Genomic DNA, 21,088 nt, shown 5'->3' with positions numbered 1-21,088 from the left:
AAAATATTAAAACACAAAAACTTAATGAAAAATCAAATCTTTTTTTTTTCTTGAGCATTTTGGCTTTCTAACAAGGATCCCGGGGTTTTAATTTGCAAGAAAGTGAAGGGCATTGTAAACTTTTTTTTTTTATTAACGTGGATGATCAGGTTAGTTTGCATGTACCTCGACTAATCTCACAAACCTTGAAGTTAATGACCATGTAAACTTTCAATGACCCTAAGATTTGTGAGACTCGAACTGGTAACATCTAAGGAGCAAATATAGGGTCTGACTAGTTGAGATATACCCATCAAGATTAGGACATTGCAAACTTGCTCAATAATGTTTGCGAGATTCGAACTGAGGTATACCCTCATGTAAGCCTCATGTAATGTTTGTGAGACATTGCAAACTAGTTAGGTATATCCTCGTGTAAGTCTCTAGTGACTTTAAGATTTGTGAAACTCGAACTAATGATCTTTAAAGAGCAAATATAGAACTTGACTAGTTGATGTATACCTATTAGGATTAGGACATTGTAAACTTGCTTAGTAATTTTAGACCCATCCATATTAATATTTTTTTGGTCTCCACAATAAAATGTATTTTCAGATTAATCAATAGAAAAGAAGCCAATGAAAATTTCTTTTTATAAAATTAGAAAAGCATAGATCTGCAGAAATGTAATTTAAATGTGTAATGCATTGTACAGAGGAATTGCAAGCGATGCTTGGTGCTTGGCCATTTCTTTTTTTAAAAAAAAAATTGTGTGAATTTGCAACTTGATAATTTCAAGGCCTAGTACAGGTCGAAGCTTGAATGGACAGCCTAGCTACTTTTTGTCCTGATGAGAACAGTGGTCAATGCTGAGGAAAAAGAAAAACTGGTAAAATTTTAATTGATTTTCTAGCAGCAAGTGATTCTCATTGCTCCAAAGATCACTGTCTATCCATTCTTTTGTCGCACAACTTGATATTCAGTTCCAAATAATGCACCTCTTCTGTCTATAAAATGGGCCATAAAATATGGAATTGCAGCATGGGAATGATGGTACACCTCTCCTTTTTACCACATTAAAAAAAAAAGGGAACCATGTGTGGCTATACGAAACTTGAAAAACCATGCTTAAATGATTGTTGTCGTGAAAATACGAGGTGCAAGTGTTGCAAAGCTTCTTGAGGTGGGACTGCTTTTCGTTCAAATTTGAATTTGTTAATGTTTGTTGCAAAACACTGAATTTTTGCTGATTTCTTTAGATTAAGGCCAACAACTTCTTATTTTTTCTGGCGTGGTGAAAGAGAGATGAAAAAACAATTAAATGGCTAAACATGTGGGAGAATCTGACATGGTATGTTATTTCTTAAAGCCATTGAGAGCTTTATAAACAGGCAAAGCTAAGTTTTTTGATGAATGAATGTCATGTAAAATAAACAATATTGTGAGAGAGGAAAATAAAAGCCAGTTAAAAAGCTCAGCCAACGAATGCTACTGCGATTGTTGATTTAATGCAATGTTAGTCACCGAATGCTGCTACCATAAATGCATGCACTCGACTCCTAGCTTTGAAATTTGAGAGAAAGGCTTGGATGCCCGGCCTATTTTAGCTGCATCTCCTGCTATTTTATGTAGAACCAAGAAAGAAGAGAAAGTAATCCATTAGGAGTGATATACTTTGTGAGGTGTTTGTGTGAGAGAGAGTTTATATATGAAGTGTTTATTCATTGTTAATTGTTTTTCTATTAATAAAAAGTGGTTTTAATTCCCACACTTCTCAGAGAAATCCCAATATGCTTGCCCATATATAATCGTAACTTAATTGGGTAAATCATATAAATTCTATGTTTTTCATTTCTCATTTTACTTTGTTCTTATTAGCTATGTATTGTCCATTTTGTATGCCGTGATTCTAACATTTAGCACATACAAATATTATGTGTAATTAGACTAGCCTTGGTTTGTTAATTAGAACTTATTAGATCATTGTTTGTGCTATGCTACAGGTTAAATTATATTTTTTTATATAAAAAAGGAATTAAGGTGTTGTTAATGTGTTTTTTAGTTAAATAAAAAAATAAATTATATAAGAATTGACATGACGTGGCCTGGTCAACTTGACAAGTCTAAAGAACACCCAGACAACTGATAAAAATATTGTTTGACTAAAAAAAATTAAGATGACATCTATTTTTGAATATTTAAACTACATCATATTAGATCAGTTTGGTTTAACCTGTCAAATTCACTATCCAAGTTATGAGATCTTGATAACTCTATAGAAAGTAAATAAAAAAATTATTAAACCCAATTTTCAATTAATCCAATATTGAAGGATGAAATTGAAAACAAAACTTAATTTAAAAAAATCAAGTCGAGTCAACCTGGATTAACTTGCAAAACTTAGGTCAAGAGACTGAGATAAATTCATAAAAATCAAATCGAGATAAATTACAAAGTTCAGTTATCAATCGACCAAATTTTAAATGATAAAATAAATAAAAAAAGACATAAAAAACCACACGAGTCAACTGACTGAACCTATAACTCATATCATGAGATTAGGATAACCTCATATAACACAAACCAAGATAAATTATGAAGCCAATTCCTAATTAACCTAATATTGAAAAATAAATCAACTAAAAAATTAGGAAAAAAAACTTTAGTTAACCGACCTGACCGACCCAGGTCATAAGACAATGATTATAATAACTCTATATAAAAAAAATAAAAAAAAATAAAATCTTATTTTCAATCAAACCAATATGGAAGGATAAAATTGAAAAAAATCCAATTAAAAAAGAAAAGGAAAAAAACTAAGTCAACCTGATTAATCTACAAAACTTGTAACTCAAATCACGAGACCATAATAACCCCATAGAAAGCAAATAAAAATAACAATTATAAAGTCCAATTCAATCAACTCAATGTTGAAAGATGAAATTGAGAAAAAAAATTGATTAAAAAATGATAAAAAAAATTATCATGTCAATACTGCTAACCCGCAAAATTTATGAGATGAATCAGGAAACTAAGATAACTTTATAAAAAAAATAAAAAAAAGGTATAATACCCAGCAAACTCATTGTTGGAGAATAAAATTAAAAAAAAACAATAAGTTAGAAAATAAAAAAAAAATCTAAAATTTTTTGATAACCAAAGTTAAAAAGATCTAGCCATTTTACTACAAATTACTCCAATGAAATATCAAGTACTTCTATAATATGTGAACTTAAATAAATATTTTGACATGTATAACTCCACCAAAACTATGCCAAAACCCTAATAACAATTTCAAAACCATTCATGTAATTTGGAGTTTTAAATTGAATTTAGTCTATCATTTTATCCACAATTAAAATTCATCATCATCGATCACATCACATCACATCACATCTGAATTTAAAATGGATGTCCTCATAAACGAAACGTGAGGACATGTCAACACGAGAATTGCTTTAAATTTACTTATTATACAGTAATACTAAAAAATATTGTTTTTGCTATTTATTTTATTGCCTATGGACACCATTATTTAAAGAACAGTTTTTGATATATATTATGTTGTTGATATTCAATATATTTGATAACATTTTAAAATTTATGGATTACTAGCTAAATCACAAGTGATATATTAAATAACTCCAAAATTCCAGTCTCATTCCTTTGCTGAACTTAACCTAATTTTACCCTTATAGTTTTTGCTACAACACTGCAGTGCTCACAAATTGTTGATCTCCTCCACTTTACAAAATGTTGATCTCTCTCTCCCTCTCTCTCTTTATATATATATATATATATATATATATATATATATATATATATATCAGAAAATATATATGACATGTTTTTTTCATATAGCATTAGATATAGTTTAACACGGATTGCTATAGTACAATTATTATTATATCTTTTGGTGGAAGAAATAGGAGCTGTGGTGGTGGGGTAATGTGATATATTTCAGTAACTCATTAGTTATTAAAAAATTATTCGAGTATATCATTCTTTAAAAAAAATATATATGGTAAAATGATGTATTTACCTTTAGTATCAATAAAATTTAGAACCGTTAACTAGAGGTTATTTTGTCTTTTTAAATATTTTAAAACTGTTATTTACTTTTAGGGTCAAAACAAAAATTTAAAGCTATTGATAAAGGATTTTTTTTATTTTCTACTTATTAGAATACAATAAAAATACTTATTTACCTTTAGAAAGGATAAAAAACAAGGTATACATCTAGGGTCATTTTTATCATTTCATATAAGTGTTTTTTTGGTAATTTTCATGATCATAAAGGGTATTCTAGTATTTTTAAGTTGGAAAAATAATTTTTTTATTCAAAAATATTGTTGCTGCGTGCTCATTATACGCTACCGTGTGAGTGACATCTACACCCTTTGAGTGATACATGCGATGCTATCTGGTGGTTAAACCTGTCTTTCCATTCTATCTTTGAAAGCGTTATCGTGTTCTCTTCCTACTGGTGTGACGTATGACAGCGGATGATAGATAGTTTGTCATCCATAATCTTTGTTTTTCTCTTTCTTTTAAAGAAAGTACACGTTTATCCTCTTTTCTTTTGGTTTTACAATTTCAGTCCTTATGTTTTTTATTGTTTTTTTTTCATTCTTTGCCCTTTTATATATATATAAAAATATGTTTCAATTTATTCCTTCAATTACAATTTGACATATATTATTTTTTTTCAAATTTGATCATTATTCTTTTGATTTCTGATTTATTTTTTCTTGGTTCTTTTGTTAAAGTTTTATTGGTTTTCAATTTTATCATCCAATCAAAGTTTATATTGTTTTATTTTATTCAATTTAATCCTCATTCTTTTGATTTCTTTTTTCTTTTTTTAAAGTTTCTTTTTCAATTTAACCATCCAATTTAAAAAAATTTGATGCCCTCTAATTTATTTTTTATTTTGATTTTCACTTTCATTATTTTATTTATAATTTTTTATCTGATTGATTTTTTTCTCGGTTTCATCCTTCGATGTTTGATTTGTTAGGGATCGAGCTTTGTGATTTTTTCATTTGTGGTACTTTCGATCTAATAATATGGATCAGGATTTTAAAAAGTTAATGCGGTTCAACATTTTTTTCTTATTTTATTTTATGATTTTATTATTTTACATTATTTTTTTAAAAATGATTTTGTGTTTATCTATATTTTTTTTTATCGGTTTATCCTAGTCTTATAACTTAGACAATGAGTTTTGCAAACCTTTTTTGAATAGATGCTTTTTTAAAAAAAATTATTTTCTTTGTATTTGACTTTTGAAGAATTTTATTTTATACAGATGAGCTTTATTTTATAAAAAAAATATTTTTTTACAATATGTTTTTCATAATATTTTTTTCTTTTCTTTTATTCAATCAATATGTATTTTTATTTCTATTATTTTTTATTAATTTTAATAAATAAATTCAGTAGACGTCTTATTTTGCAGGATCAAATATTTTAATCTACATCTATTTATTAATTTTTTTAATTTTTTTTATTTATCTTTAACAACCTTTTATTTACATAGATGATCATCGATTTATTTAATTAGATATTTATATGATTTTTTTTATTTACATTTTAATTTTTTTATGTGAAAAAAAACTTATCAAAAAAACTTAAAAAATAATTTATAACCCACAGCACTAGAATCATATATATATATATATATATATATATATAGACACACACACACACACCGTGGTACCACATTTGGCCGCCGTAGATTATCAACAGAAAATCCAACTCATACTTAAAAATGACATCGTATTACTCCAACAATTGCCAAGTCCTCTCACCTTCTTCACCAACGGCTAGTTCCAAGTGACCGTTTCATAACCCAAAAATTCAAACACTCGAAGAACCCTAAATAAACACCAATCCAGAAAATAAAAAAGGAACACTTGAAAATCCTCATTAAAATCACAACAGCCCTGGCACCCCATAAAAATCACAATTATTTGTTATCTCTTCTATTCACTTGTTCAAATCAAGAAACAAAGAAAAGATCCTCAAAAATGGTACACACATACACACCAGCATACTACTCTACTCTCCATGACTCAATCACCTCTCTTTGCAAAACAATCCTCCCATTTTCCTTCAAGAAAAAGAGATTGACTGCTGCAGAACACAGGCTCTCAAAGCTGCAGTCTGATAACTTGAAGTGGCAACAAGACTCATTCCACCAGATTTTGAACTTGATGGGGTTGCATAAAGAAGATATTTTATCTGAAAATGAGGTTTCTGCTTTCAAGATTCATTTGCTTGAGACCCTTATTTCTTCTCCACTTGAACATGAACAACCAGTCATTTTAAGAGATAAATTGGTCTTCTTGCAGGTAAAGTTTCTAGTTTTAGAACCTGGGTTACATTTTATTTCAGTTTTTATCTTTAGACAAGCAAGTTAAACTAATTTTTGTTTTGGCTTTGTTTTAGGAGCTTCTTTATGCAAAATGTATATCAGAAGATGAGTACCATTCATCAAAGAGGCCTTTGTTACAACGGCTAGCAGTACAAGGAGCAGAAATTGATTCAAGAGATGTTATTTTGGCTGGTCCAAAAGACACAAAAGAGAACAAGGAAGGGGAGTGGTCGGTTATTGATTTAAAAGATGAGAAAAGTTTGATTGGTAAAGAAACTTTACAGTCCAAAAACAGATCAAAGCCTAACTCAGCGATCAAGCAAATCAAAGGAGCAGCCTCAGTTTTTGGTTTTGGGTCCTCTCAAAAGCAAAGCAAACACAAAGAAGAAAAGAGTATTTTCGAAATTGAAGCAAGATTGGCCTCTTCTGGCCATGTCAGTAACGAATCAGAGAAACCACTTTGGGATGAGGGAAGTGAAACGAAGTCAATTCTCATGCAAGCAAGCTTACCAAATGAGTCTACAAAAGAAAGTGGAAGCAATGACAAGTCCAAGAGGAAACCCTTAAAGACTCTGTTTCAAAAAGTGCCAAGAGAAGGAGGCGGTGGTGGCGGCGATAATGGTCTTAATTGTGAGGAGAAAACCTCGAAATCGGCAAAAAAACAATGGGGTTTTAATGGGTTTAAGAAATGGAAGAAAAATGATTCAGATGATGAGACTGCTCCTCTGCCTCTTAACAATGAAAGATCTGACAGTGAGGCTTATTCAGGATCTTACCATCTTGTTGATAGTCCCATTGGAGAGGGACCAGACACCAGAAATATTAAGAAGAAGCTGGATTCTAATGGCTCTGCTTCAGATTTTTTCATCGATAAGGTTCAGTCTTGACAGTTTATATAAATTTTTTTTTCCAAATCTTTAACTTTAAACCTTAGCTTATGTGTCTATCTGCTGTTAATTATTCAGGTTTCAGGGGACAAGATAAAGAAGGAGATATCAAAAATCCAAACAGAACTAAGCACTACAAACTCCAGTCTTCAATTTTCGTAAGCATTGTTTTTTAATGAACAGGGGACTTTGAAATAGTTGTGTCTTTGTGTGAGTTAGCGATCAATTAATCTTTTACTTTTGTCTTGCATTGTGCTTGTTCTTTGTGGTTCTATCAGTGATGACCAAATTGAAGCAATTTCCACCAAGCTTCCTGTTGACAAGGTTGACCTGAAAAAGTTCTGTCCCAAGTAAGAAAACAATTAGAAGGCATTTCTTTTTAATGCTTGTTTTTGTCACAGCATATCTGATATAGTGATCTACTAAACTCGTAGTCATTGCAACTAAATCGTAGGCATTTCCTTACATTTGCATCCTTGCTACAGCATATCGAACTTTTTATTTACGGAACCTCATATGAACCGCAAATATGTTGTGGTTTTTAAAGGTCATGGCGTGAGTATGGTGATGTTGTACTGGATGAGGTGAAGGAGGAGTTCAAGGATCATGTTGGAGAGATGGAGAACAAGAGAAATGCTGCAAGAGAGAAACATCACAATAACTCAATGCGATGGACAACATTTGAAGATGATGATGAGAATTATCACCCAAACCTTTTTTCTCAACAGGATCACCATTCATTTCCAAGGGGCCAGAATTTTACAGCCAGGAATGATCATAGAGCCTATACTAATCCCTTCTCCCATGATTACTCTGAAAACAATGGAGATAAGATGAGAACAGAATCATTCCAAAATCCCTTCTGGATCCCAAGGCAGCAGTATTAGTATAGGGGAATTGATATGCTCTTGATAAGGAAGCAGTATTCTTGTTTTTTGTGTACTTGTGTTCTATTGTAATTGTTGTCCAAATTCTCAAAGAAACTAGATAACTACACAAGTGAGTATATAATGTTTAGTTTTTAATTATATAAAATTATAATACAAATATGACAATTTACAATCATAATAAAAAGACTAGCATGAATGATTAAATCACAACAATCCTATCCTATTATGTATACTAACAAAAACAAACAAAAAAAAACTTGGTGAAGCATTTTAAGTTGATTTTGGGTGAAATATGAAGGTTTTGGCTAGAAGAGTGGTTGTTTTGAGATGATTTTGGGGTTGTTTTGAGGTGATTTTGGGGTTGTTTTTTTTAAATTAAAATATTTTTTTTATTTTTGATATTAGTATATAAAATACTAAAAACATCAATTTAATATTTTTTTCAAGTCAAAAAACATTTTAAAAAAACACTTGAGAAAAGAAACGAAAAGGGAAAAAACAGAGAGCCTGGTGCTTATGCTTGTCCAGATTTTGATCAATTTGAGAGAGAAAGTAGTCATCAGGTGGTGAATTGCACATACTCATTCATCTAAAAGAGTATTTTGAAATATAATTATTCACTAGATGGAAAACTCATTTAATATACAAAGAAATCTTTTTAAAATATAAGAACATATAACACTTACCTCCTTTGATTTACTACACAGATTCATGTAACATGTTTAAAATTCTCAGGATTGCTAAAAATATTACAACAATAAATCAAAAACAACCCTTTGATCTACTACACACACAAAAATTTAACATTAAAACTAGTTCTTCCCAAATACTTATCTCCTTTTTTATAAGACCTTTGAAAAAATAAAATAAAAATGATAAAAATAAAATAAATAACAAAATAAATAAAATTTTATCTCTACAAACATATATATTGAACTTATTTATCAATTAAATTTAAAATAAATTAAATATTATAATTAAATTTAATTACAGTAAAGGTCACCGACCTGTAAGATCTATAGAATTCAAACTTCAGGGGATATAGATGCTGTTTGGTTTTGTGGCTGCGGGTGAGGTTCACCCGCAACCACAAATTTTAATGTTTCGTAAAGGAAACAAACCTGATTTTACCTGGTAGGGCCTACTGATTTTTGTTGTCCAGCCATAGGAATAGAGAAGCAGCAAAATACTGTTACAATGGTCAGTTTTTTTTTTTTTGAAAAATCAATGAAAAAAGTTTAGTTTTTTTTTCCGAACAATACCAGTGCAGTTAATTGTGAACAATATTCTTTTTTGTTTTTTTTAAAAATTAGTTTAAGATAAATTAAATTTACTCGTACTGTAATGAAATTGTAATTTTTTTAAAAAAAAATTGTGTTATACTCGAAAAATTAGTATTTAATATTATTTAATAACACTACATAAATTAGAAAGATATCGCATGATGACGTAACATTTGTGGAATTTGATCGCAATTCCAATAATAAAGATATCACAATGTTTATTATTTAATAATACTACATAAATTAAAAAATTCAGTTTTTGTTGTTGCGCGCTTAAAAAACCATGAAAAATATAGTCCTTGTTGGATAGATTTTGTATGTAATGACATTGCATATAGTTTAATGGAATAATAAAAAATATTTGATATCAATATTATTTATTTCATGATGTAATAACAGTAGTTAAATCTACAATATTTAAGTTAAAAATCATTAATATATATATATATAACCTCAATTTGAAAAGCATTTTTTTAACCAAACACGTTAAAACTACTTTTTCTTCAACCTCAATTTCAACCACAGTTTTAACCAAACACCTATTTTTTCAAACCAACTTCAACTAAAAGTACTTTTTATAAAACAACTTTTTTCAAACCACAACCACAACAGCTACCGCAATACCAAACACACTCATAATACAAGAGATGGAATTTATATAAGGTAATAAAAGGTTTGTATATACAATTATATGTGCTATTCTATCAAGTAGAAGGAATTTCCGGATTCGGGATTGAAGGCTCGTTGGCAACCTCACGAACATCTCCTCGACAAAGCGGGCACACCCTGTAAAAATACCAACAGAGGAGGGAGAGGGGGGAGAACGATGTGCCAAAATTTTCACACCAGAAAAGGAAAAAAAAATGATTATGAACATGGTTTATGAAGAGAAAGATATGCAGCAAAAGGGCAGGAGGGTGGCAATATCAATACCCATGTATTTCTTTAAGCCATTTATCCACACAAGCCATGTGATATTCATGGTGGCAGGGAAGAACTCTTATTTTGTCACCTTCCTCGTACTCGGCCAGGCAAATGTAACACCTGGTCCATCAGAAAGCTATTATCGAACACAATCCAAACGACCACAAGTGAATAAATTTGGCTATCATTCTGTAAACAGAAAACATCTAAATATTTGTTCACATATTAATATGGGCGCAATCCAAGTAACGAAACACCACCAATTGCAAGTTCCCCACCACTTCTACAAGCAATAACAACCATGTGCATGTACGCTTCCCGGCTTATCCTAGTGTACATCATGCATGTTCAAGCCAAAAAACATGTTTCAACAAGAAACTTACTGTTCATCCTCATCATTGCCCTCAACTTTGTCAACTTTTTTGTGATTCTTAAGAGGGAAAGAATCAACGATGGATTCAGGGGCAGGGAGCGACATCATGGATAGAGAGAGCGACACAGGGTGATGATGAATTTCATCCAAAACCTGCAGCTTAAACATACACCAGAACTTAGTAACAACCAACGCGGGTCAAATAGTGCATAAATCATGGTAAAACTGTCTGGCACAGATTTCATGGTCACAGCAGCTCCCTCATCATGCAATTGATGGTGGCTTCCACACCTCTGTAAGCAACTCTACATAGAAAGACAGCTGCGCTGTTTCTAAAAACCTACTGCTAGATCTTAGTCTTTTTATGAGACAGAACAGCAGCTAATATCTAAATGCAAGCGACTCTAGAGCAAATTTTTTCCAGGAAAAGTAAAAGGGGTATTTAACTATTCAGGATTCACCTTCATGCTCAAAAAGATAGCAAAATAATGCACCACCTTTTCACATCAGATTCCTCAAACAAATGTAATAGAGTTACAAATTGTGGGATTAGCAGAATAAGAATCTAAACTTCTACTGCGGGTTAGACTTGGTTCAACACAGTTATACCCTTGAATTTGCAATTCATACAAAAGTGACGCTAACAAAATCAAAAGACAAATATATACACAAATAGATAAATAGTGACTTAAAGCATCATTAACATCAACATAATGAATTCAAATTAGCAACTCTATCACACAGGTCCATTCTGTTTTTCAAACTACATCCATTTTTCATGAATGGGATGAGTGAAGTCAGGTGAAGATGTGTCAAAGGAGAACTACCTCAAACAGAGCTTCAGCAAGCATGACTATTCGTGATATACTTCGATGAGCATTCAACTCCTCAGTCATCAAGATTGATTCACACGAGCATGTACCGTCAGGGTGGAGTCCAGAAGGACAAGAGGTAGTTCGTCGACTATTCTCATCAAGGCCACCATGAAGTCTTTCCCATATCTGCAAAGAGCTTGCAGGACTAGTTCGTAAGAATTACAGATGGACAAAAGGGATTTTAACCTTATTTGTTATGTTCTGCTAACCCAGCTGCCATGACTACTGGATAGACAATGTAAGGAGTGGCATACAATCATACCAAAGAAACTAAAAGAACCATTGAATGTGCAATAAAAGACCAGGGCTTGCAATTTCAAAAAAAAAAAAAAAAAAACCTCTATCAGGCCAAAGAGCAAACACTTCCTGCAAAAGTACAGAACTACAGGGCCAAGGAAGAATTCAGACTTTGGGCCTTGGGAGGGTCAGAAAGTAAATTTTCTATTTTGGGCTGGCCATTTCATTAGGATTTATTTGAAATGTTTCCAAGAATAAGGGGGGTTTTGAATGTTTGTTAACGCCCTGAGGACTGTCTTTCTAAGCTTCCTTCCCTATTCCATACTTCAGTGGAACAATAATTGTACAAGGGTCTTGTTGATGATTGTAAGAAACAGTCAACTCATCAACATACAGACATATAATCCCCAATATCTATCACAATCATGCACACAAAGTAAATGATATCATAGCATTCTTTCCTCAGAACTATTCAGAAATATCACCTCAGATCTTGAGTGTCGTCTTCGTTCATTCAATCTGTGAATTCTCCTGTCCAAGTATCTAGAATCATTGTCTATCCCATCGTTGAAAAAATCACCACTGAAATTAAGAAGCCATCTGTCATGGGATTCAAGATCATCATTATTATCTGTCGAGAAAACAGTAGTCGGAGAATCAACATGCCTCCTAGAACTGCGCCTTGAAAATGCATCCCAAAAAAGTCTTCTGCTATTCCTTCTGGCTTCATGATTGCTTGTATCTGAAGTGCTGCTAGAATAAATGCTGGAAGAGATACTCACAACATCGACATGGAGTACACTTCCATCTGTCCGGTCTTGTTCCCTATTGGGCACAAGAAATCCTAAATTTGAAGATACTGAATCTTGGATAGACTCATCTTGCGTTGGGTGAAAGGTTACTCGAACATCAGGCCTATGAGTTACAGAATCAGAATCGGAATTAGGTATGTCTGTTACTTCACCCATATGGTTGTCAAAAGAGGCATCATTAGAATGTGAATCTCCAAGCCTCGAAGGATCTGAACTGCTTGGATGTATAATATCAGGATAGATCTGAGAAAAACCCTTGTTCTCTGAATTGTCAATGCCATTGACAGCATCCATGTTAGTTGAAACATTCATAGATACAGGATCTGATGATTGCTGTTCTTTAAATGAAGTACTTGCTTCAGTAATACTTCCATTCCTACCCGATTCATCATGACTATGACTATCACTTCCCTGATCCAGGCCAACTAACTCCTTGCTGTCAGATAGGCATTTCCCTTGACAGCTTATGTCAAGATTTCTATAACCATCATTCACAAAAGTTCCCTCACTAGCTGTTATACTGTTTCCAGATGATCCTCCAGTTTCAGTATCCGAGCTACTAGACCCTGTTACCATACTAGAAACCACAGATGATTCCTCAGCAGAATTCTGTACCTCATTGATGAATGGGCCACACTGATCCAGAGAATTCACCAGACTTTCATCTGGATAGTCTTCCATCTATTGGAAAAGGATGGCATGCGTATCAGTCTCTTCTGTAAAATGTAGCCACAACATTTGAATAGTAGCATCCTTAAATAGACTTCACGAAACATTAAAAAAATTGCACATTGATCAAGACTAGAAATATAACAGAAAATGAATACTGCCACCTCACCACATCTTGCTTCTTGAATGAGAGAAGTGCCTACTGCCTAGATTTGTTTATACCCTATGTCAACACTAAGGAATTGCTCCATATCCATACCGCAGAACCATCTGGCTCTCACAAATCACAATAATCAGTTTTAGTCATAATAACATTGAAAAAAAGAGCTTCCGTTACAGACTTATAGAAATAGTTTATAACAAAACAAGCATTAAAATCTTCTTAAGAAAATTGAAAATCAATCAAGGGCATTGAGCAAGGCTTCCAAGTATCAATTGATCATTGGTCTTGTGGGGAAAGTGCACATACTAAGACAGTTTTCCTACTCTAATGGCAAATAAAGTTAATTTGTAAAACATTCTGAAACACCGATTTGGAATACAGGGGTACATGAACTATGTCAGAGCAAATCATTTGTTTGTTAACATCACCTTAAGCTCGATCAATCATCAATGTGGATATCATAAAGTTTGACAAAAATCTCTACGAACCCCAATTAAACTAAAAATCCAATGACTATACATGTAAGACTAAGGTCTATAAATTAATATCATTTTCTATGTCAAGGAATTGCATAGACACAAAACTTGAACTTTTAATCAAATAACCAAAGTGACCAAATATTCGGACGATTGGAGAGCTAAGCTACCATGTCTCTATCGATAAACAAACAATTCAAAACAAAATTTGATGGCATACACAAAAAAAAAATTCCTTTCATAAACAGTTGACAAGCAAAAGAAACCACCTCATAAAACCCTAAAATAAGACAACTTTTCCAACATCATAAGATAAATCCTAGATCATCAAAAGCCACAGATATTTTCATGCAAAGATTCAAACTTCTAACAAAACAACAGAAAACACGAAATGGGTATTCATCGTTTTCTCCAAAGTCATTTCATTTTACAAGATAACAACATAAACAATCCATTTTTAACGCTAATTAGACAACCCCAGATCATCAAAACTGATTAAAGAACAAAAAACAGAAATGAAAAATCAATTTCAAGTTCAAATTTTAAATCACTCTTTTTTTTTACCTCATGACGAGCTGTGCGAAAAGAAAACGAGCCACCACAGATGAGAGAAGAGAAGAACCTGGACGACCTTCGGTTCAGTCGGGCCCGTGTTGAGAGTGGCCCCGGTCTACTACTACTCGAACCCATTTCTTAAGAAATAAAAAAGGCTGAGAAATGATGGTGATGGTGGGATGGAACCGCATAGCTAAAAATGAGCCTTATTATTTCATGTTGTTTGTGTGTTTGAAATTGAAATAATTACAGGTGAGAGTTCTTTTTCGTACGATTGGGGTTAAAGTGTTTCAGAGTTTTGTAGTTTTCTTGCACAAAACTGAAAACACGTCCACATTCGGTGCCATAGCATACATGCTGTTTCCCCTTTGCACCGGCACCTACACCCACGTCCCTCTCTCTAAATATCCACTACTATAATTCTTTTTTAAAAAAACAAAATTCTCAGTTCTTGAAAAGGTTTTTTTTTAACGTGCAACTAGAAATATTTAAAAACAATTCACATAAAAAATGAAGATAGTTATTTTTGAAGTTTTTTTTTCGGTAAGTAGTCTATGATTACCCGTGTTTATATTTATTTTTTAAAAATAAATTAGTAATTTTAAATTCATATTTTTAATAAGAAATTTACATTTTTTATATTATTTTGATTAAAAATTAATATTAAAAAAACTTAAAAGGAATCAAGGTTTTACCATGCATATAGATTTAGGCTATTACAAATTAAAATAGTAAAATTATCATTTTGTCTATATTAAAAAAACTCAATAATCTTAAACTTAGAAGTAAAATGGTCTTTTATAATGATTCATTCATCATTATTAAATTAATTAGGGATAATAATGATCTTTTCATATTATTTTTTTAGCATTGTGAAATGACACAATAATCATTAAAAGTAAACAAATAAAATATTAAACTTGTGTGCATGAGCATTTTTTTTCTTTTTATTTTTAGCATATTGAAATGATTTCATTACCCTTAAAAGAAAAAATTACTAAACTTGCTTCTAAGGGTTTCTTAGTAATTTCATCCAGGTTTTTTTTGTTATGGTCAAGTAGGGTTAGAAATAGTTTGGTATTTTGATAAATATATAATATTATTAAAAAACTTGATGCATATGCCAGTCTGTGTAGCCCCTTCGCGCTCTTCAGACGATGCTTGATACGTTATCTAGTAGTGGAACACCGACTTTCATGATAGTATTAGAAGCGTCATGACGCCTCTTTCCATTCAGAGCAACACATGTGGCGATTGAGGCAAAAATTTGTTGTTGATGACCTCTTTTTTCTTCTTCTTTCTCTTTTCTCTCTTCTCACCACAAAATTCAAGCTACCCTTTAAAATTTCAAATATGTCCTTTTAGTTACTGATATTTCAACTTTGATTCTTTTTTTTCTCTTAGCCCTTTTCTTGGATTTTAATTTGTTTTCAATATCATCATATGGTCCATAATTGTGATATGTTATTTTTTCAAATATGATCCTCATTCTTTTGATTTTGATTTTGATTTTTTTAGATTGTTTAGTGAATTTGGTTTTTCTTTTCATTTTCACCCTATAATTCAAAATTTTAAGATGTCCTCTCGTTTATTTTTAATTTTATTCTCTTAATTGGTATTTTTTTTATCCTCTTCTATAATTGATTTTTTTTGTGAATTTGATTTTTTCTTTTCAATTCTAAATTCTAAATTATCCTTACATTTATTTTTTATTTCACATTCAGTCCTCATTCTTGGTCTTAGGAGTATAAAAACTCAATAAATCTTGGTCTTAAGAGTAGAATGGTCTTTTCATAAGAATTCATTCATCATTATCAAATTAATTAGGGAAAAAAATGATCTTTTCATGTTTTTTAGCACAGTAAAATGACACAATAATCCTTAAAAGTAAAAATATTAAATTTGTGTGCAGGAGTGTTTTTATCTTTCCATTTAGCACATTGAAATAACTTCAGAACCCTTAAAAGCAAAAATTACTAAACTTGCTTTTAAGGTTTTTTTAGTAATTTCATCCATGTTTTTTTTTTTTGTTATAATCAAGTAGGCTTAGGGGTAGTTTGGTATTTTGATAAATATATAATATTATTAAAAAATCAATGCATATCCTAGCATGTGGAGCCCCTCTACGCTCTTCAGATGATGTTTGATGAGATGTTCAGTAGTGGAACACCGACTTTTACGATAGCATTTGAAGCGTCATAACACCTCCCTCCATATGGGGTGGTACGTGTGGCGGTTGAGACAATGATTTATTGTTGACGACCTCTTCTTTCCTTTTCTCCTCTCTTCTTTCTTCTTACCTTGAAATTCACATTGGCCCTTTAAAATTTTAGATATGTCCTCTCTCATGTGCTTATATTTCAACTTTAATCTTTATTTTGTTATCTTTAATTTTTGTTCTTGGCCGTTTTCTCATATTTCAATTTGTTTTCAATGTCATTATATGGTCCATAATTGTGATTTGTTATTTTTTTAAAATATAGTCATCATTCTTTTAATTTTGATTTTTTTTATTGTTTAGTGAATTTGGTTTTTCTTTTTAATTTCACTCTTCAATTCAAAATTCTAGGTTGTCCTCTCATTTATATTTAATTTCTATTTGGTCCTCATTCTCTTAACTGCTATATTTTATTTTTTAATCATTTTCTATAATTGATTTTTTTTATGAATTTGATTTTTCTTTTCAATCTTACCCTTCCATTCAAAATTTTAAGTTGTCCTCACATTTATTTTTTTATTTCATATCCGGTCATCATTCTCTTAATTGCTATTTTTTTATTCTTTTGTATAATTTAATTATTTTTTAATTTCATCCTTTGATATTTGATTTTTCAAGAACCGGACTTTGGGTTTTTTTATGGGATGCTTTTGATTTAGTGACTTGGGTCACAAGTTTGAAAAGTTGATATTGGTTGACATCGTTTTTTTTCAATTTCATCATTTAATGTTGTTTGTTTTGAAAAATAAGCTTCATAATTTTCTTTGGTTTTTTCATTCAGGTTATTCCTATCTCATGAACTGGACAGTAGGTTTGGCAGGATGACCCAACCATTTTTCAGGTTGTTTTATATATCTTTTTTCAGTTTTATCCTTAAAAAATGGGTTCTTTTTAAAATTAAGTTTCATTATTTTTTTGTTCTGTCTTTTACTAGGTTATCTTGTTTCCATGATCCGGCTCACGCAGTTTGGCAACCTTACCTAAGTTTGCAGGTGTTTTATTTTTATGGGCTTTTTTTTCGACCTTCTTCATTTGGATTGTTAGGTATTAGCATTGTTGTTTTTTTCAATTTGCTTTTTATGAGGTTGATTCAACCTCACGACTCGGGTTGCAAGTTTGGCTTACTAGCTTGGTTGACTCGAGGTACTTTATTTTTTATGTTTTTTTTATCAATTTCATCCTTTAACATTATGTTATCTTGAAATTCAACTTTGTTATTTTTTCCCCTTTTGATAAGCGTGCTTTTTTGTTTTTTTGGTTATTGTTATTGCCTTTTCTTTTAAGATTTGGTCCATTTAATATCGTTGCTTTTTCTATCATATAACTGAATGGACGTTGATTTTTTCCTTTCTTTAAAATACATTTGTAGTGCTCAAACATTGTTTTTTACATTACACAAAAATTGATCTAGCCTGTGTTGAAGTCCAAGCTACCTATCTATTGTTTGTGTATGTGTATATAAAAAAAAACTTTGATTCAAATAAACGTAGTTTGTGCAACACCTATATTGTAATTGTAATATTCTAAGTTTTCTATCTTAAATTGATCTTTCTTAACAAAAATCACTCTTACACACTTTATAGCCCAAATTTTTAGAAGTAAAAGCACTAAATTTGAATAAGAATGAAGAAAAATCAAGTCCCCACTTCTCTTTAATGGTTGTTAAACGAAACAATGCCATTAATGAGTCCAAGTATTATTTTTTATATTTTTTTCCGACCATTGGCACTCTTTCAAATGTCTTCCTAGACTCCGATAGACCTTACATTTTAAACCAAGATAGCAAAACATGTCATGAGACACCTTGTATTCAACCCAATCAAACGATGTGGTTGAGAGTTATGTGTGATATTGTAAAACTAGAGAGTAGGTAATTTTACTCTAAAATATGAATTTGTGTACTATTTTATTTACTTAAATCATCAATATTTTCAAACCAATTCATTAGGGGACTACCATTTGCAATCATGATTAAAATTTTCTTAGATTTTTCACCATTTTTTGTCAAAATAACACGATTGCACATGGACTTATACCAACAATCAATGTTTTTCACGCATAAAATCATGCATTATTTTATTTAGAATTCCATTATGTTGTTGTTGTTGTTGTTATCACCACATTTTAGAAAAAAAAATTCTTTAAATAATTATTTTACCTAATTGGGGAATTTACATGATTCACATATTGATTTATCTCATCCAAAATTTAAGTTAATTTATCGAGGATGTTCATCCCAAATCATAATAATTTTTCTTTTAATTTATTATTTTTTCAATAAAGAATTACTCTGTTTAACACTAATTTACTGATGTTTTGGGCGGTGGTTTATAGTAATGGTTACTTAATTTTTTTTTCTTATTTTGTCAATTGTTTTTTGTGTTCTCGGATCCCTTTTCTTTAATTTCTTATACAGTTTTTATCTTTATTGTTGCCCCTCTCGCTTCTTATCTTTTTCATGTGTTTCATTAATAGGGAACTAAAGATCATTTTAGACCCTCCATATGTTAACAAATCATAATCATCCAAAACAAACCCATGTATCTCCACCTTTTAAACACACTATGTTGTATCTAGGTTATAAAAAAGGTAGGCTTAAGTAAGGGTTTTTGCCTCTATTGTGCAGTGAATTCAAAGGATGCAAAAATTAAACATTGGATTGGGATTATGAGGTGTGTTAAGTAGTATAAGGGCATGCCCTTTTGTTTTAATGACAATAAAAATAAGAGCATGTATAGCACCCAAAGATCTAACCCAAGCTGTTTATTATTTCTATTGAGGGAAGAAAGTTCAAATGAAAAATGCATCACATGGGTTTATGTTTACAATTGAATGGACAATATGTTATCCAAGAAACCAATTAACACATCATTTGAGAGAGGTAAAGTTAGGGTTTTACCAAAATCACAACCTTATTTTAATTTTGTCCCTAAACTTTTAAAATTTTACAATTAAGCCCTAAATTGGCCCGAATCTTAAAATTCTTTGTAATTTCACCTTTGATCTCTTCAATTGGACCCCAGATTTCCTTGCACCTTATAAAAATATTATTGGTATCATATTTCTTCAATTTAACCCTCAATTGAACCTTTAAAATTCCAATTCTTTTAACATCCATGATTAAGTTAATTAAGTTCTTTGAGTTTTAGAGCATATGCATTTTGGTCCCTAGACCTTCAATTATTCTAATTTGAATTGGAATGAGTGTATAACAAGAATTATTGGAATTCTCTATGGCTTGATCTTGTTTCTTTGGTGAGGTTACACTTTCGCGTGTGAACTTTATTCTTGTCGAGACTAACGAGACTCAAACCCGCAACAAATATTTTATAGTAGCCTCATTAGACCATGCATCTTTCCTGATATATCTAGAGATAGTTATTAAATTGTAAGCTCTTATTGCATTAATTATGTAATTTCAATTTTTCACCTCTTTCAATTAAGCCCTTGGCTTTTTATTTTTTACAACTTTATCCCTAAATCTTTAATTAGGCCCTAAATTAACAAAAATGTACCCGTGAACTTTGCAAATTTAGGCATATTGATCCTTAAACTTCTAATTTGTGTAGTCATGACCAATTTCAGTCTTTTTTTCTCAGTTGTCTTTAACAAGGCTCCAAAATTTCCTGTCCATATGATCTCCTTATTAACTGTAGATTATCCCCTCCTGTTTGTGGCCCAAAAACATATATTTTTTTAAAAAAATTAATTTATTATTTTTTTGGATTTTTCAAAAAGAAAACATTGTTGAAAAGTTTTGAGAAAAATTTAAAGGACTCAAAATTGAGGTATGACAATACATATAAATAATTAGCCATACGATATCTAGTGAAACAATTTTTTAGACAGCTTGGTGAGTCAATCAACAACTGTTAAAAGAATTTATGAACAAACAATAGCAATCCCATAATAAGAATAAGTGGATTGAGTTTATTCATAAGTTACCTACCACTAAATTTAGCTCACATGCATCTTAGATAAGAACTAATCCTTATCTTGTTTTTTATGGTCAATGTCCATGGGTCCCTCTTATAGGGGTCACCATTTTATGATGGCTAAGGTATATGCAATATATCCTAAAAAGGACTTGTAACAACCCATACTTTTCCCATGCAATAATACTTTATACCATTGACCATAACACGTAAAAATTTGGATAATTGCTTTTTATAAGGAAAGTCTTATTGATCTTTCAACAGACTTATAAAATTACAAATGTTATTTCTGTATGAAACTAGGTAGCTTGATGAGTTTTAAAATATATCATCCTTAAGTAGTTTACTTATGGCATACATAACAATTCAAAATAAAGCATGTTAAACATTTACAACATCTCAATTGCTAACATTTAATCATTATATGGTAAAA

General features: G+C 30.9%; 2 protein-coding genes across 12 annotated transcripts; one reads left to right on the top strand and one right to left on the bottom strand.

Moving 5' to 3' along the window:
* Positions 1–5,783: 5,783 nt before the first annotated feature.
* Positions 5,784–8,228, top strand: LOC133688896 (uncharacterized). Its single transcript, XM_062108540.1, has 5 exons — positions 5,784–6,335; positions 6,433–7,233; positions 7,324–7,403; positions 7,524–7,595; positions 7,793–8,228. Exons 1-5 carry the CDS (start codon positions 6,012–6,014, stop codon positions 8,130–8,132), a joined length of 1,617 nt encoding a protein of 538 aa, XP_061964524.1. The 5' UTR covers positions 5,784–6,011; the 3' UTR covers positions 8,133–8,228.
* An 836-nt stretch (positions 8,229–9,064) lies between these two features.
* Positions 9,065–14,881, bottom strand: LOC133690083 (uncharacterized). Of its 11 annotated transcripts, none has more exons than XM_062110254.1 (8): positions 14,570–14,880; positions 13,473–13,578; positions 12,313–13,320; positions 11,543–11,716; positions 10,726–10,874; positions 10,352–10,462; positions 10,057–10,204; positions 9,065–9,179 (listed from the first exon to the last, which is right to left on the bottom strand). In XM_062110254.1, exons 3-7 carry the CDS (start codon positions 13,318–13,320, stop codon positions 10,123–10,125), a joined length of 1,524 nt encoding a protein of 507 aa, XP_061966238.1. In that variant the 5' UTR covers positions 13,473–13,578; positions 14,570–14,880; the 3' UTR covers positions 9,065–9,179; positions 10,057–10,122. The 11 variants fall into 11 exon arrangements, with proteins under 11 accessions (XP_061966238.1, XP_061966233.1, XP_061966234.1 ...); XM_062110249.1 differs by having other exon boundaries at positions 12,313–13,355; positions 13,478–13,578; XM_062110250.1 differs by having other exon boundaries at positions 13,478–13,578.
* Positions 14,882–21,088: the final 6,207 nt, after the last annotated feature.

The sequence above is a fragment of the Populus nigra genome, chromosome 3, assembly GCF_951802175.1.
Source record: "Populus nigra chromosome 3, ddPopNigr1.1, whole genome shotgun sequence".
Lineage (NCBI taxonomy): Eukaryota > Viridiplantae > Streptophyta > Magnoliopsida > Malpighiales > Salicaceae > Populus > Populus nigra.
This window is presented reverse-complemented; position numbering and strand designations above follow the sequence as displayed.